This window comes from Passer montanus, unplaced genomic scaffold (assembly GCF_014805655.1).
Source record: "Passer montanus isolate IOZ18808 unplaced genomic scaffold, ASM1480565v1 scaffold8, whole genome shotgun sequence".
In the NCBI taxonomy this organism is placed as follows: domain Eukaryota; kingdom Metazoa; phylum Chordata; class Aves; order Passeriformes; family Passeridae; genus Passer; species Passer montanus.
This window is the reverse complement of record NW_024373256.1, coordinates 11,313,270-11,326,916: the sequence shown is the minus strand read 5'-3', so window position 1 is coordinate 11,326,916 and position 13,647 is coordinate 11,313,270. Positions and strand designations below refer to the sequence as shown.

The following is a 13,647-nucleotide window of genomic DNA, read 5'->3' as shown; positions in this document are numbered from 1 at the left end:
GTATATCACCACAGGAAGTAAAATAATGTTCTGCTCTTTCACAGGAGACAGATAAAAGGAGGACAAATCTCCAAAGTATTTTTGTCAGATATCCATCCAATAAAATTCCCTGCAGAAACTGCAATGAGATATTTGGATGGCTTCTGTGTTTTCCATTTCATTGCCACTCAAAACACTTGACCGTAAAAATAGGGAAAGATTATTTAATTATTTTAATAATTATTTAGTAATTCTTAGCCTTTGTTGAGGGAGGCAGATGATGAGACATCTAGAATTAGATACAGACTATGCTACTACATTCCAAGGTTTTTAATCATTGACTAATACTTCCTACTCCTCAAGAAAAATACAAGGATCATCTATAGCAATTGACATTAGCATCGTATTTTAATGAAGTAATTAATGTGTGAATACCCACTGTTGAACAAGATTCTCCTGCTGAAAGATAAAACAACTTCAGCAGCGCCAGCAGACTTGCCAAGGAGGTGAACTAGAACACAGATGGGAGTTTGGAGCACAGCTCTGTCTGTGATTTTGCAGAGGGCTGCTCAGTGTCCAGCTGCTGAGCTGCCCTGTGCCCCCACACCATTGACCACACAGCCCAGGGCCAGACCAGCTGCCAGCTCCCACCGCAGACGAGCTCAGCTGGGAAAAAAAACCTAAACGACCTAAAACACCATGGTCCAAAACGCAGATACTAAAATCTGGTGGTCTAATCCTGTTAGGCAAACTCCTGTTGTTAAAGCCTCCCAAAGACTCTGGTTATGATGTTTCCACTCAATTATTAACTCAGTCTTGTTTATTTCACCTGGTTTATACATAATTAAAAACTCTTCAGAGTTAAGCAACTAAACTCCCTAAACAAGTGAACAGCTGTGCTCCAGCTGATCTTACAGCGGTACTGGAATACTGACATCTCGACTGAGGAAGAAACGCCTATTTGCCTCCGCAGCGGTTTTCCCACTTTGTTTTCAAGCCGTTTGTAGATTTTGCATGGCATTACAGACGAACCGAGAGAGGGCAGTGATGCTAGAATCACTTAACAAGTGAACACGCGAGTAGGAAAGGCGTGTGTAACTCCGAGCAAGTCCCGCGGGTGCCCCAGCGCAAGGCCGGCGCTGCCCTGGCCGCCTCCCCGGCAGGCTCTGAGCGGGGTTTGGAGCCGGGCAGCTCTCTCACACACACACACAGGAGAGCCCCGAGCACCGCGGGCACCGCACGACCCGCAGCCACCGCGGGCGCCGGGCAGCGGCGTCAGCGGAAGGAGCCGGGAGGAGCCGAGCCGGGAGAGCGACACCGGCAGGGCCGGAGCGGCCGGGAGAGGCGGGACCCGAGCCGGGAGCAGCGGGAGAGGTGGGATCTGAGCCGGGGAAGGGGGAGAGCCGCCGGGGGAACGCGGGACCTGAGCGGGGAGAAGCGGGACGGGCATGGTCCGGGCGGGAAGACGCGGATCCTGCCGGGGGACGTGGGTCCTGCCGGGGGACGCGGGACAAGCGTGTCTCACCGTGGGGACACGGGACAGGCAGTGTCCGGAGGGATGCGGGACAGGCGGGTCCCACCATGGGATCAGGAGGGTCCCACCGTGAGGACAGGCGGGTGCCACTGTGGGGACAGGCGGGTGTCCCCCCCGCGCTCCCGCGGCCGCACTGAGCCCCGCGGAGCCCGGCCCGGCCTTGCTGAGCCCCGCGGAGCCCGGCCCGGCCGCGCCGAGCCCCGTGAGGCTCCGGCGGGCCCCGCGGCCCTCCCACAGCGCCGGGCACTGCCGGCAGGGCTCCGCTGGCTCCCGTGCCCAGCCCCGCCGGGACAAGGTGGGTTTGGAGCGGGCAGAGCTCACAGACTGCCCAGCCACAGATGCAGACTGCCTCTGCAGCATGGAGTGTTGTCAGTGTGGGTGGGTGTGATGGTCCGGCAGGCTACTGAGTTACCGCGGGTCTGGAGCGTCTCTCTTAGGAGGAAAGGCTGAAGTTGAGGAGAGATTACTGAGGGGGGCCTTTTTAATGTGTGTAAACATCAAAGGGAGGGCTCAGAGCCGAGGCCGGGCTCTGCTCCCTGGGGCCCAGCAATGGGGCAGGAGCAAAGGGCAGGAGCTGATGCCCAGGAAGCTCCACCTGAACGTGAAAAAGAACTTCCCTGTGAGACACCGAGCCCTGGGACAGATTGCCCACAGAGAGTGTGGAGTCTCCCTCGCTGGAGACACTCCAGAACCATCTGGAGATGATACTGTGCTCCAGAATGACCTGCCTGAGGAGGGAGGTGGGAGCAGATGAGCCACTGTGGTCCCTTCCAGCCTTCTGAACCATTCAGTGATCTTGTTCAAGCACAACTGCACAATAGCAAATTTAGCATAACCATTCAAGACGTTAAGGCTAACATAAGTGGCCTTATTCCCTTTGAAGACCTTGATTAGGCATTGTAATTCTGTGCAGTCATGGTAACATTTGGTTTTTTTCAGGAGAGGTTGTTTGTAACACAAGCAAATGAGAAGCTCTTCCTAAAATACACAGTGGCTGCCACTGAACTACTAACAGTTATGTATTTGAGGATTGTGTAAAAGAGAGCCTTGGAGCATTGCTACTTTATTGAACAGTGTCATCTGACTTTTGTCTTCTGAAATGCTGCTGGAGCAATGTTCAGACAGTGTCAGGCTACCACCAAAGCCTGCCTGTGTTTGGTTTTAGGTTGAATGTCCTGATGTTGTCTTGGAGCGTGGTGGAGCTTGCACGACCACACCTTCTCAGAAATGATATCCTGAGTTTCCCTTGGTGAGCAGAACTGTTACTGGACGCCTGTAAATGGGAGAGAATGGAATCCCTTTGTGGCAGCATCAGGGGCTGTTTGAACACTGCAGGTGTTCCTCTCACCAGCTCCCCATGGTAGATTTAGCAGAGAAGGAGATGGATAACCCCACGTTCAGAAGTGACACTGTGCTGTCTGATGTCCACTTGCACTGCCCAAGCAAAAGACACCTCATGGTACGACTGAATGCAGTTGGACAGCCAGGTAATGGATGCTGCCTGATGGAGGGAGCTGTGTTTTAACTGTACTCAGATCTTTGGGAGGCTGAATCCTCCTCTAAGTGGTTGATATTAATGGTTACATATTTTATGCCAGTTATAAGCAGAATCACCTCCTACTCAGTCTTTAGGAAGAGGGCTAGCTGTGTTCTCCTCCTGAAATTAACTCCAGCAATGAAATCTTGTAGACAGCTTGTCCTAAAAATTAAACAAAAGTAACAAAAAGTAACCAAATTTACTCACTTGCAGGTTTAATTTAAGGGTTCATTGAGCAATATTGTCAATACAGCACATTGGGAATCATGATTTAAAATAAGGTTGTGATGTTTCTTACACACAAAAGGTGAGAACTCAGGGGTTTTAAATAGTGTAACTTCAGCAATTAATGTATCAAGTTTAATTAAATGTTTATGTGATGATTTACTATCAATTCCAGAGGAGCATAACAGCTTGCTTTCTTTAGGCTATGTGGTGGGGTTTCTTTGGTTTTGATTCTTTTCTGTTGGTGGGGTTGATTTTTATTTTTTTTTTGTGGCGCTTCAAAAAAAAATGTCAACAAGAAAACTCAATACAGCAATGGCTTTAACTGACACAGAATTTGAAGAGTCAAGGCTATAGAGGAAATGAGTTGGCAAATGCCCCTGGCTGATTGCCAGCTTGTAGGTTGCTATAAAGTTGTCAAGGGAACTGACCTTGAGGCTGCCAGCAAAATGTTCTGTACAAAAGTCCTGCTGTGACAGAAGTGTTAATTGTTTTTTCAAATCCACTCGTGACATCAAAAGAGTAACTTCTGCAGCTGTTCTGCTGTATGATAATGTGAAAAATTATCAAAGTAGGCCTGACAAGGAAATGAATAATAATTTTGACCCTGTTCAGGTCAAAACGCAGGTAATTAATGCTGTGGTGGGTCTTCATGCTGTTTGATATGTGCTTTCTGTGATTGTGCTTGGTGCAAAGAACCTTTCAGCAGAAGGAAGTGCAGTGTGTTCTGCCTACTTCAGTGAGCTCTGCCTGGGACACTCCTCTGGCTATTGAGACAAGAATTGCATTGTAGCATGACAGCCTTCAATGCCATAACAATCTACTAGGGCCACTTTGCTGTGTTTTGGGGAAGTTTATGAGGATTTAGTCTCTTCCCCTTTAAGTCAGTTTGACTTTCCACCTTTAGAATGCTGTAGAAGTGCAGAGGATCAGAATGGACTTGGAGAACAAAGCATGTCATTCACTGATGGCATCCTCTGTTCCAATTAGTTTCATTTGGTCATTATGCAAACAGCAGAGACCTTAAAAATTTCTCATGCTAGGACAGGCATCGAAGATTTTTTTAGATCTAGCTAAAAATGGTCTCACTAGAGAGGAGCCTCTGTCAGATTTCAGTGGTCCACCTTGGAACATCTAGCCTACTAAAGAAACTGGAATAGAGCTCCATAAATTGTGAAATTGTTGAAAGCAGTGGTGGCAAGCACTTTATCTCTTCCCTTTTCTTGGGAATGAACATAGATGGAAGGACTATGGAATGTCTGTTCTTCCTTATGTGTGGTATTCAGGCAGTACAGATTCTTGTAATTAAAATTGCAAGGTCCATGTTATAATAATTTAAAATTTTAATAGATGCTGATGTCACTGAGTGGTTGTTGTAAAAGATTTTTAATTAATCGGTCATTAAGAATAGCTTCAGTCATTTAATCCCTTTGAATAGTCAGTGTGAACACTTTAAAAAAATTACAGAAGTGTCAGCTTTGCCTCCTGTGCACTTATTTCTGTTCTTATATGCTGAGCCAATTTCAAGGCTTGAAGTTGCTTGAACTCCTAAAGACTTTCAAAGCAACAAACAAAAATTCAACTTGCATTTTACTGGAACATGCTTCTTTCTTGCAAGATAGGAATCTTAACCAAAATAAACAAATTCTAACTTATATTAAATCTGCTTTCAACTTAGTTTGAACTTCTGTGAACAGAACTTTTGGAGGGTGTAAGAAAGCATCCCCTCTGCCAAGAGTTAAAATAAATGTGACTAAATCAGACGAACGTGCCCGTTGTGGCTGTGCAGATGCTGAGTCAGCCAGTGGACTGTGAAAGTGCTTTGTTAGTTTCTGCTGCCAGAACTTAATAACAGAAGTATTTCTTCATAGCAAATAAAACTGTGTCTCAAGTTACTTGTATCATGTTTTACTCTATAGATTTTTCATACATATAATGAATACCAAAATCTCATGCATGTGGAAGTTGTGCACAGGTTCTGCCTCATCTGGTGTTTGACCTTTCCCCCCACACTGTGTTCTTACAGTATTCCTGTCATATTTCAAACTCCTTTGGAGCACAGAAGATTTGGCATCTGGGAAACACGTGAGAGAAATTACCACAGGAAGAGAACATCAGAGCAGAAGTGGAGATCAACTGTGTGACAAGGACAGGAGTAACGTGAAAGAAGAAGGAGAATTAAATAGTGAAGGAGTAGAAGCTCTGCTAGATGATGATGGAGACTTGGAAGTGGTCAGAAGGCCTCGAAGTGCCTCTGATTTGCAAGCAGAGGATCTTTTGAGGGATATAGTGTGCCCTGTAATTCTGATGAAAGGGAAAGAAGATGCTTTTGAAGATGAAGAGCAGGAGTGCACTTGCAGTGATGTTGTTAAAATAGGTAAATAATAAGTTTTCAGCCAGGGAGAAATGTGGCAGATACGTTTCAGTAAAACAAAAGAAAAATAGGTTTGCTTTCAAAATGGAACAGCAGTTTGCTAAGTGAAAGAAAATAATGATCACAATACTGTGATACTGCAAATAAAAATTTACATTTTTTCTCTGGAAGTGATTTGGGCAGTTGTATACCACAGAGAACTCAGTGTTCCTTAGTTAGAGTGGGTGTTTGGCATTAGCCAGCATTCAATAGAATGAAGAGTGTTTAGTTCTGTATTTGAAAGGGAAGCAAAGCCTTAGTTTCAAACCTGCCACTATGGAACTTGATTTGAGCAATTTTGAGATAATTGTTTTCTGTTCTCTCTCATTTCCACAGAACACACCATGGCAACCCCCTTGGAAGACGTTGGTAAACAAGTACGTGTTCTGCCTTGTAGTATCTTGATTTTCATGGAATGTGCTTCAGAGCTGATTCAGTTTTAAGTGCTTCCCTTGTCCCCAGGTCTGGCGTGCTGCCTTCCTTCTGGCTGATTACATTCTCTTTCAAAGGGACACGTTCAGGGGTTGCTCTGTGCTGGAGCTTGGAGGTGGCACTGGAATTACCAGCATTATCATGGGAACAGCTGCCAAGAGAGTTTATTGCACAGGTAAGGCAGTGGCAGTTTTTTCAGTTAAATATTTTCATGAAACTTTACAAAGTCATGCTTTCATCCTGGTATTTTCAGACTCATTTGTTCAGTTATAGTTAATAATTTTTATTAATGCATATCAATTTGTGTTATTTACTGAAAAATAACAGGAACTTTCTCAAGGGGCTGAGAAAGCTCAAGAGTTTAAAAGCAAGATATGTTGCAGTGAAGTCATGATAGTGTGTTCTGATTAAAATAGGTAGTGTATGACTAGATCTTCTTTTTTCAAGGGTTGCTCAGAGAACTGAAAGAGAAAAGGAAGAAGGATACTAGGGGAGCAATCGTCAGTGGACAGAGTTGCTCTGAATTTTCCTGTATCTCATGGGCTTGAGAGAAACTTTGAGTATTAGTCTGAGACGCATACATGGCCCATACAAAATATTCTTGGTTTTAATATCATTATCACTTCTTTTCCAGATGTTGGTGAAGATCTCCTGGCCATGTGTGAGCAAAATGTTGCATTAAACAAACATCTGATGGAGCCAGGAGGTAGGTGTTGTATGGTCAGATTTTGACTCTCTGCTTTAGCCCAGGTGCTGTCTGAAAGGCCATTTGTGACTGATGTAATCTTTGTTCACTCCCAGGAGGGGAAATTAAAGTGAAAGAACTGGATTGGCTGAAAGATGAATTCTGCACTGGTAGGTGCCTATAATGGCTTCTTTTAGGTTGGGTTGGTGTTTGGTGTTACATATTCAAAAGCCTCTCTTGGGCCTCAAAGAAAATTCTGGTTAATGACAATATTTGATACTGCCAGTTGAAAAGGTTTTATGTTTATTAGACTTTCAAATAAAGATTCTTTTAATGAAGAATAAATTTTTTAAAGCATGATAAAAAGGAAGATTAATCAAAACTTATGTAAGGATATAGCTGGGGTTTTGTTTAAAGGTGTGCTTGCTTTAATGTTTTTAAACCTGTGATCTTGCCACAGGATTGTAAATTCTGAAGTGGAAGAAAGCTTTTGCTTGTCAGTCAGCCTTGGGAGGGTTGGACATAACACAAAGAAAGCAGAGGACTGAGACAACTTCAGAAAATGAACAGGGAAAGTTTTGATTTCCGTTGAGTGGTGTGCTCTGTTTATGGAGCAGCAGCTGCCCGCAGGAGCTAGGAAGTTCCTTTTCTCCAGTCATTTGAGACATTTAATCATGTACACCCAATCCATATTCTTTCTTCCAGATCCTGAAGCTCCTTATAGCTGGTCTGAAGAAGAGATTGCTGATTTGCTTGATCACTGTTCTGTGATAATGGCAGCTGATGGTAGGGAAATACAAACAGTAAGCTTTTAAATCAAACACTCAAGCATTGTGAGTAATAATTTAAACATAGCTAGTTTGCTTTTAAAATCTCATAGGTCAGATCATTACCTAATTTGCCAAAACTCTGCCTTAAGTGTTCCTGCCTGTATTTTTCTTTTCTAAACACTTATATTTACATTCTGAATTAGCAATTATGAGAACAGATGTTGCAAGCTGTAGCTCTTCCTTTTCTTTGATGTGTCCTGCTTTCAAAGGAGATCTGGTTATAATGGTAAATTAATTATAGCCTGGTGTGGGTTTTTGAAAGGAAAGAGGCTCTCTACTCTCTATTATCCTGGTTTTTTTAGCTTTGTAGTAAGATTATTTCCAGGCTGAGAGAATTCTTGTCAAAGCTTGTAAATTGTCTGACAAATGATTCCCATTCTGATGAGAGAAAGCTTAAAGAAAGCCTGGCATAAATAGCAGCGGTGGACACTTCAGTAAATTATATCCTTAATTATACATATGCTCCTAATCTTGTTTTTAACAGTGTTCTATGATGATGACCTGACAGATGCCTTGTTCAGAACTCTGTATAGAATCACACACAACTTGAGAAATTCTTGCACAGTTTACTTAGCACTGGAAAAGAGGTGAGTATTACCAAGAACTTAGTATAAAAAGCACTAAAACTTTGTGTGTTTTAATTGAAGGTTGGCTTCTGATTTTCATTGTATCAGATGATCACAGGCTGCAGTATATGCTCAGGATAAGCTCTTATTTTTTTTTACTACATGCTTAATTTTTATCAGTTCAGGATTTGAGTTTAACAGGAGTTTGCCTTTGGTTGTTCTACCTTTGCCTCACCTGAGATACCCTCTGTGCAAACAAGGATAAATAGGTGGCTAGATTGGTATAATGCCTGATAACATTTGCTGTATATTTTTGAGGTCACAGAATGGAATTAAGAGGTTTAGAATTTGGGTATTTATTTCTTAGCTTGAGCAACTCCAGACCAGTTTCTCTTGTTTGCTTTTAAGGAATCAATGAATGTTTCTAAGTAATTGTGTGTTGGAGTCCATTCATAAGCTGATACACAAATAGGCTTTGCTTAAATCTCTAGAGATATGTAAGCAATAACTCTTCCTGTGGTTTGCTGCCAGGTGCTTGTCCAGGAAGCCAAGCCAATGATTCTGTTGTGGCAAAGTGCCCTAAGATCAATGGAAAGGTTCATCCAAGAGTTATTGTGTACTGATGCTGATATAACATCTTTTCTGCTTTTCAGGAATGGGGGGTGTATATTTTTTTGGCTGCTGAAGGGAATGAATTATGCTGAGAAGGGAAGTTACACACCTATATAAGAGGCCAGTATAGGAGAGATGTTCTAAATGAATTACTCTTTTGCCAGGCTGAACTTCACTTTAAGACATATGGATATTACATGTGAAGCTTACAGTCACTTTAGAAATACTCTAAATGATCTAGAGAACCTCCAAGATGGAAAAATGAAATATACAGTGGAGCCCATTAAGCTTGATTTCTGCCAGTTCCTCGTTTATGAACGGATTGAGCAGTTGGTAAGTGGCATTCATGAAAATAAATGTAATGTGTCAGGCTAATCATCTCAAATTAGTTATCAGCTGTTTATGGAACATGAAGGAAGAACAGGAGAATAAGCATTATCTTTCATTTCCACTTAGTTTTTTTTGATTTAAAATGATCCTTGTTTGTGCTTACATAATCTGTACTAGATTGACATGTCCTGGCTTTGGCTGGGACAGAATTGATTTTCTAACAGCAGTAGAGTGGCTGAGATTGCCCTCAGTTCCTCAAAGGATAAGAGACCTTTACTTTGTAAAATGCCATTTTTTGTGACTGTACTGGAAAATGGGACCAATAGCTCTTCTCATTTATTTTCTTGTAGAAGAGCTTTCATTTCACACTTTCAGCAATTCCTTTCCCAGTTCAGAGTTTAGGACATAATGTTCTAATATCTATGAAGAAGTCAATTAGCTGTAAACTTCTGTTATTGAGAAACATGTCAGATATGATATTTCTGGTTATCTAATTACCTCTCAAGAACTTATGGTTCTCATTCTCCATTTTTTTTCCAAATTATCTGCTCTTAGCATTATTATGCAGGATGACTAACAGCTAACAGGCTCCTAGAACAATCCAGTCTAATTAATCTTTTTAGAGGAGATGCAAATCTTGCACTGGATTGCAAATCTGGTACCAAGAAATTGTGTTGTTGTAGTGAACATACTGTGTGTATGTATAGTGAGATGACAGGGGCCACAGTTACTTCATGAGATTGATTTATTTTACTTAATGCTGATACCTTCAGACATAAAACGTGTGTAAAACTTGTTTAAAAGTTTTAAAAGTACACAAAAGTAACCTGGATAATAGATAAATATGTAAACTCATTCCCTGGCTGCTTTGAGGAAAGCTGCTGACCCTTGAAATCTATGCATTTTTAAAATGCTTATGTTTTTATTTATCATTAGGTCTATTGCCACAATTCAACAATGACACGGTGAAGAGTATGTGGTAGTGTGCTTAATCATCCTCTGTGGAGCAGACAAAGCATATGTTAATATATTCTAAAGAAATGAAGTGATTAAGAATTTTTCATCCTTGTTGTCTTTAGGATTGAGAAGGGGGTTTGTGTTTATATAAGCCATGCATTTGTTAGACTTTGATTCCCTAGTAAATTATTTCTTCAGTTGTTTTGGTTTTTTTTTTTACCAGCATTATTGAAACCATTTTTCAACACAGGCTAAGAAAAAGAGCAGGATTATCAGTCAAAATACTTAGGATTAGCAGGATTATCAGTCATGATCATGCAGATCAGTGAAATGACAGAATAACAGAACATTCTGAGTTGGAAGGGGCCCACAAGGACAATTGAATCCAACTCTTAAATTAATGGCCTGATACAGGAATCCAACCCACAACCTTGGCATTATTAGCACCATGCTCTGGCTAACTGAGCTAATTTAAAACTATTTTAAAACAAACCACTTTATACTAAACACACATGATTTTTTTAATCATGCTACAAGAATGAAGCAATCAGCTATAGTGCTCTGTTTCAAATAATTGTTCCAGGAAATTACAGACATGGGTTTGGTATCCATCCACAGATGGATACTATCTATAGATGGAGGTATAGGGTGTGTCTTAAGACTTGTCTTACAGTGAGCATGTGGAATTTTTTCTTATTGCAGCCTACTGGTGTGAGAAAATAGCTGTATGGTTTTTTTCTGCTCCTACAGGAATTGTGGAAGATCATGGCTAACCACCTAACATGACAGACCCACGAGGGAAGAGAAGATCTTTACCTAAGGAGAAGGGCTGTTTTGATGTTCTGTTAAGATAAGGATTTTCATCCCGAGAAAAGCATCTTCCTGGTGGAATTGTGTTCTCAGAAAGTATTGCAATGCAGTTTTGCTTTACTTTTTGTGTTTGGCACCTCATTGCTTGGACTTGTGCACTTGGACATGATTTCTTTGATGTTTCCAAGTACCTGCTGGATGCCAGGTAGTGGCAGTGACTTGCTTTTTGGGATGATGACTTCACTCTTAGAGTTTGGCAAAGAAGAAGAAGAGGTTTGGAAGGTTTGGAAGAACCTTTCCCATGTGGCTGATTTGCATTTCCCTTTTTAGTTTACACAACATGGACACTGTTCTCAGTCTTATCCCAGTTCCACGCATTATTTATATTTATGGACATTTGTGAAACAATGTTCTGGTCAAGGCTTGTTTGTCATTAATGAAATTTGCTTTAAGAAATTTGTTTATGAAACTTGGCCCTTAATTCTCAGTTTGTCCTATACAAATCACTCTAATTTTGGGCCACTGTCTGACTTGAAAGGAAACAAGATGCATTTTGTCTGAGCCTCTAAAAATACTCCACAGAGGTTTTGGAGTACAGGAAGTCAACCCTTTCTTGTCCTGCAGGAATTTTAAGCAATTCTGTCCTGGGCAGGTTGAGGGTGAGAAGGTACCACATGAAGGGAGATGTTGTAGCTTTTGAAATACTTGGAGTTCTACCCTCAGCATATACATGTGAGGCTGAGGGCAGGGAGCTGGCCAAGAATATCTTGCCCAAACAAAAGTGAGCCTCTAATATCTTTCTTCTGGATTAAAATAAAACATATTTATTAAATCTCTCCTGTGTTATTAATGAATCCAAAAATCTGCTTGCACTTTTATAAATGTTATGTGCACTGTTGTTTTTATATCACTTTGCCATATGTACACTGCCATGGGGATCCTTGTGCCCCCTGCATTCCTCAGCACCAGGAGAGTTCAGTGATGGAGCTCTTCCAGCCTGGGACTTGTGGGAGTGTGCAAGAGGTTCATTAGAAGCATCTCATGGACTTCTTGAGAGCCTGTTTCACATTGGTGTAGGTCAGTTATTTCATAACCTGCTTATGTGTCTGAAGACCTATTTTTTGTGTTCTTTAATAGGATGAAAGGTTATTAGATGATGATGGCCATTCCCTGTGAGTACAAAGTAAAAATTACATTATGTTAGCACATATCTGCCTAGATTAATACAAAACTTCTCTCTCAGAACCCTAATTTGAACTTCAAAGATAAAAAACTGTGTTTTAATCCAAAGATTCCCAAACTAATATTTGTTGGTTTGTTATGTAATATTATTAACTTTGGTAGATTCAATTGTTTTTGAATGTAGCTGCTTATTTCAGTAGTGATTTTTGGAAGGCTGTACAAGAATGTACAAGGCTGATGTGAAACAGTGTGATTAGTTAGGGAATCCTGTGGCTTTTTCTCACACAGGATTTCTCAAAGTTTTTGGAATTATCAACAGAAACTCACCTGTAAGTCCTTCATTCCTGTGAAGGAAGAGAAAGTAGGCACTTAATTTAAAACCTATGAATATTTCTGCTCGGCTGGGGAGATTAAATTTTTATTTGGAAAACTGACTTTCATTTTTGCTAAATAAAGTCATCAGGCAATTGGGAGCATTTCTGGATCTCGCTGGCAAATCCAGCAGTCATCCAGATGGATATTTTCTGGAGACAGGAACATAGAGGAAGTGAAGGGGAACCTGTGGAACCCTTGCAGTGCTTAGCTCGGATAAAAGGGAGAAGTGTCCAAATCATGGGAAGTATGGTAATGGATAGACACATGATCTTCCAGTAGGAATCTGGTTTGAAACAAATTATTTTCACTTTTGTCACTGCCACATGATGAAACAAATACCTTTTCTCATTCCCCACCCCTCTCCTGTTTTTATCTCTCTTAAGAGAAACAAAGGTGACACAACTATAGATATTGTTCAGGAGAAGAACTTGAACTTTATATGGCACCCAAATAAGCATTGCAAACTAATTACATTTATTTCTTCTAAATCTTTGTTGATGTCAGACTTGGAGGGTTGCTTCATTTGTTGTGAATGTCTGTGTGTCGTTTTGCAGTAGAAAAAAGTTGAAGACACTCCCTTGATGAGATAGATTCTGTATATTTATCATTGTTGGGTGTTCTCAAGTGTAGGTGGCTATTTGTAGGCCATCCTTGTAGCTCCATCTGCTGTACAACACTTTGAGTCAAAACATTTTACAGTTTGTTCAACACCCTGTTCCCTTCTAGTTTGACAATATTGTATTTTGGAGTAACAGTTTAGGTGGCATGTGTGGTTCTGCACTTCTCACCTAGATTTTCAGATGAAGTTACAGTGGAAATAATCCTGAAAAGAAGGTGGTGTTTAATTGCCTACCTTTTGACAGTAGCTTTGCCTTCAGCAGTTTGGGGTTTTCAGGAGACATTCTGGGAAAAAGTGGATGTACTTTGTGTGTGTGTGTGGTAGGAACTTCTCATTCCTTAGAAGATGAGGACTTAAATTGCATCTCAAAGTTTTATAGCAGATAACTATCATGAGATTGTCTGTTCATTAACTTGACCGTTTGTGGACTTCTACATCCACCACTAGTGCTAGTCCTTTTCCCTTTTAACAGAGAATTAAGGGCTGTGTCCCTGGCAGTTGCATTTCTGGGTTTTGTTTTGTTTGCTTTGTTTTTTCATTCTGATAGACAACATTTTAAAA

At 41.2% G+C, this 13,647-nt stretch overlaps 1 protein-coding gene across 1 annotated transcript; it reads left to right on the top strand.

Moving 5' to 3' along the window:
* Positions 1 to 1,222: 1,222 nt before the first annotated feature.
* Positions 1,223 to 11,746, top strand: METTL22 (methyltransferase like 22). Its single transcript, XM_039732435.1, has 11 exons — positions 1,223 to 1,353; positions 2,679 to 3,000; positions 5,302 to 5,652; positions 6,025 to 6,065; positions 6,151 to 6,295; positions 6,755 to 6,826; positions 6,922 to 6,975; positions 7,511 to 7,591; positions 8,120 to 8,222; positions 8,978 to 9,146; positions 10,851 to 11,746. The coding sequence occupies exons 2-11, from the start codon at positions 2,793 to 2,795 to the stop codon at positions 10,884 to 10,886; spliced, it is 1,260 nt and encodes a 419-aa protein (XP_039588369.1). The 5' UTR covers positions 1,223 to 1,353; positions 2,679 to 2,792; the 3' UTR covers positions 10,887 to 11,746.
* The last annotated feature ends 1,901 nt before the right edge of the window (positions 11,747 to 13,647 follow it).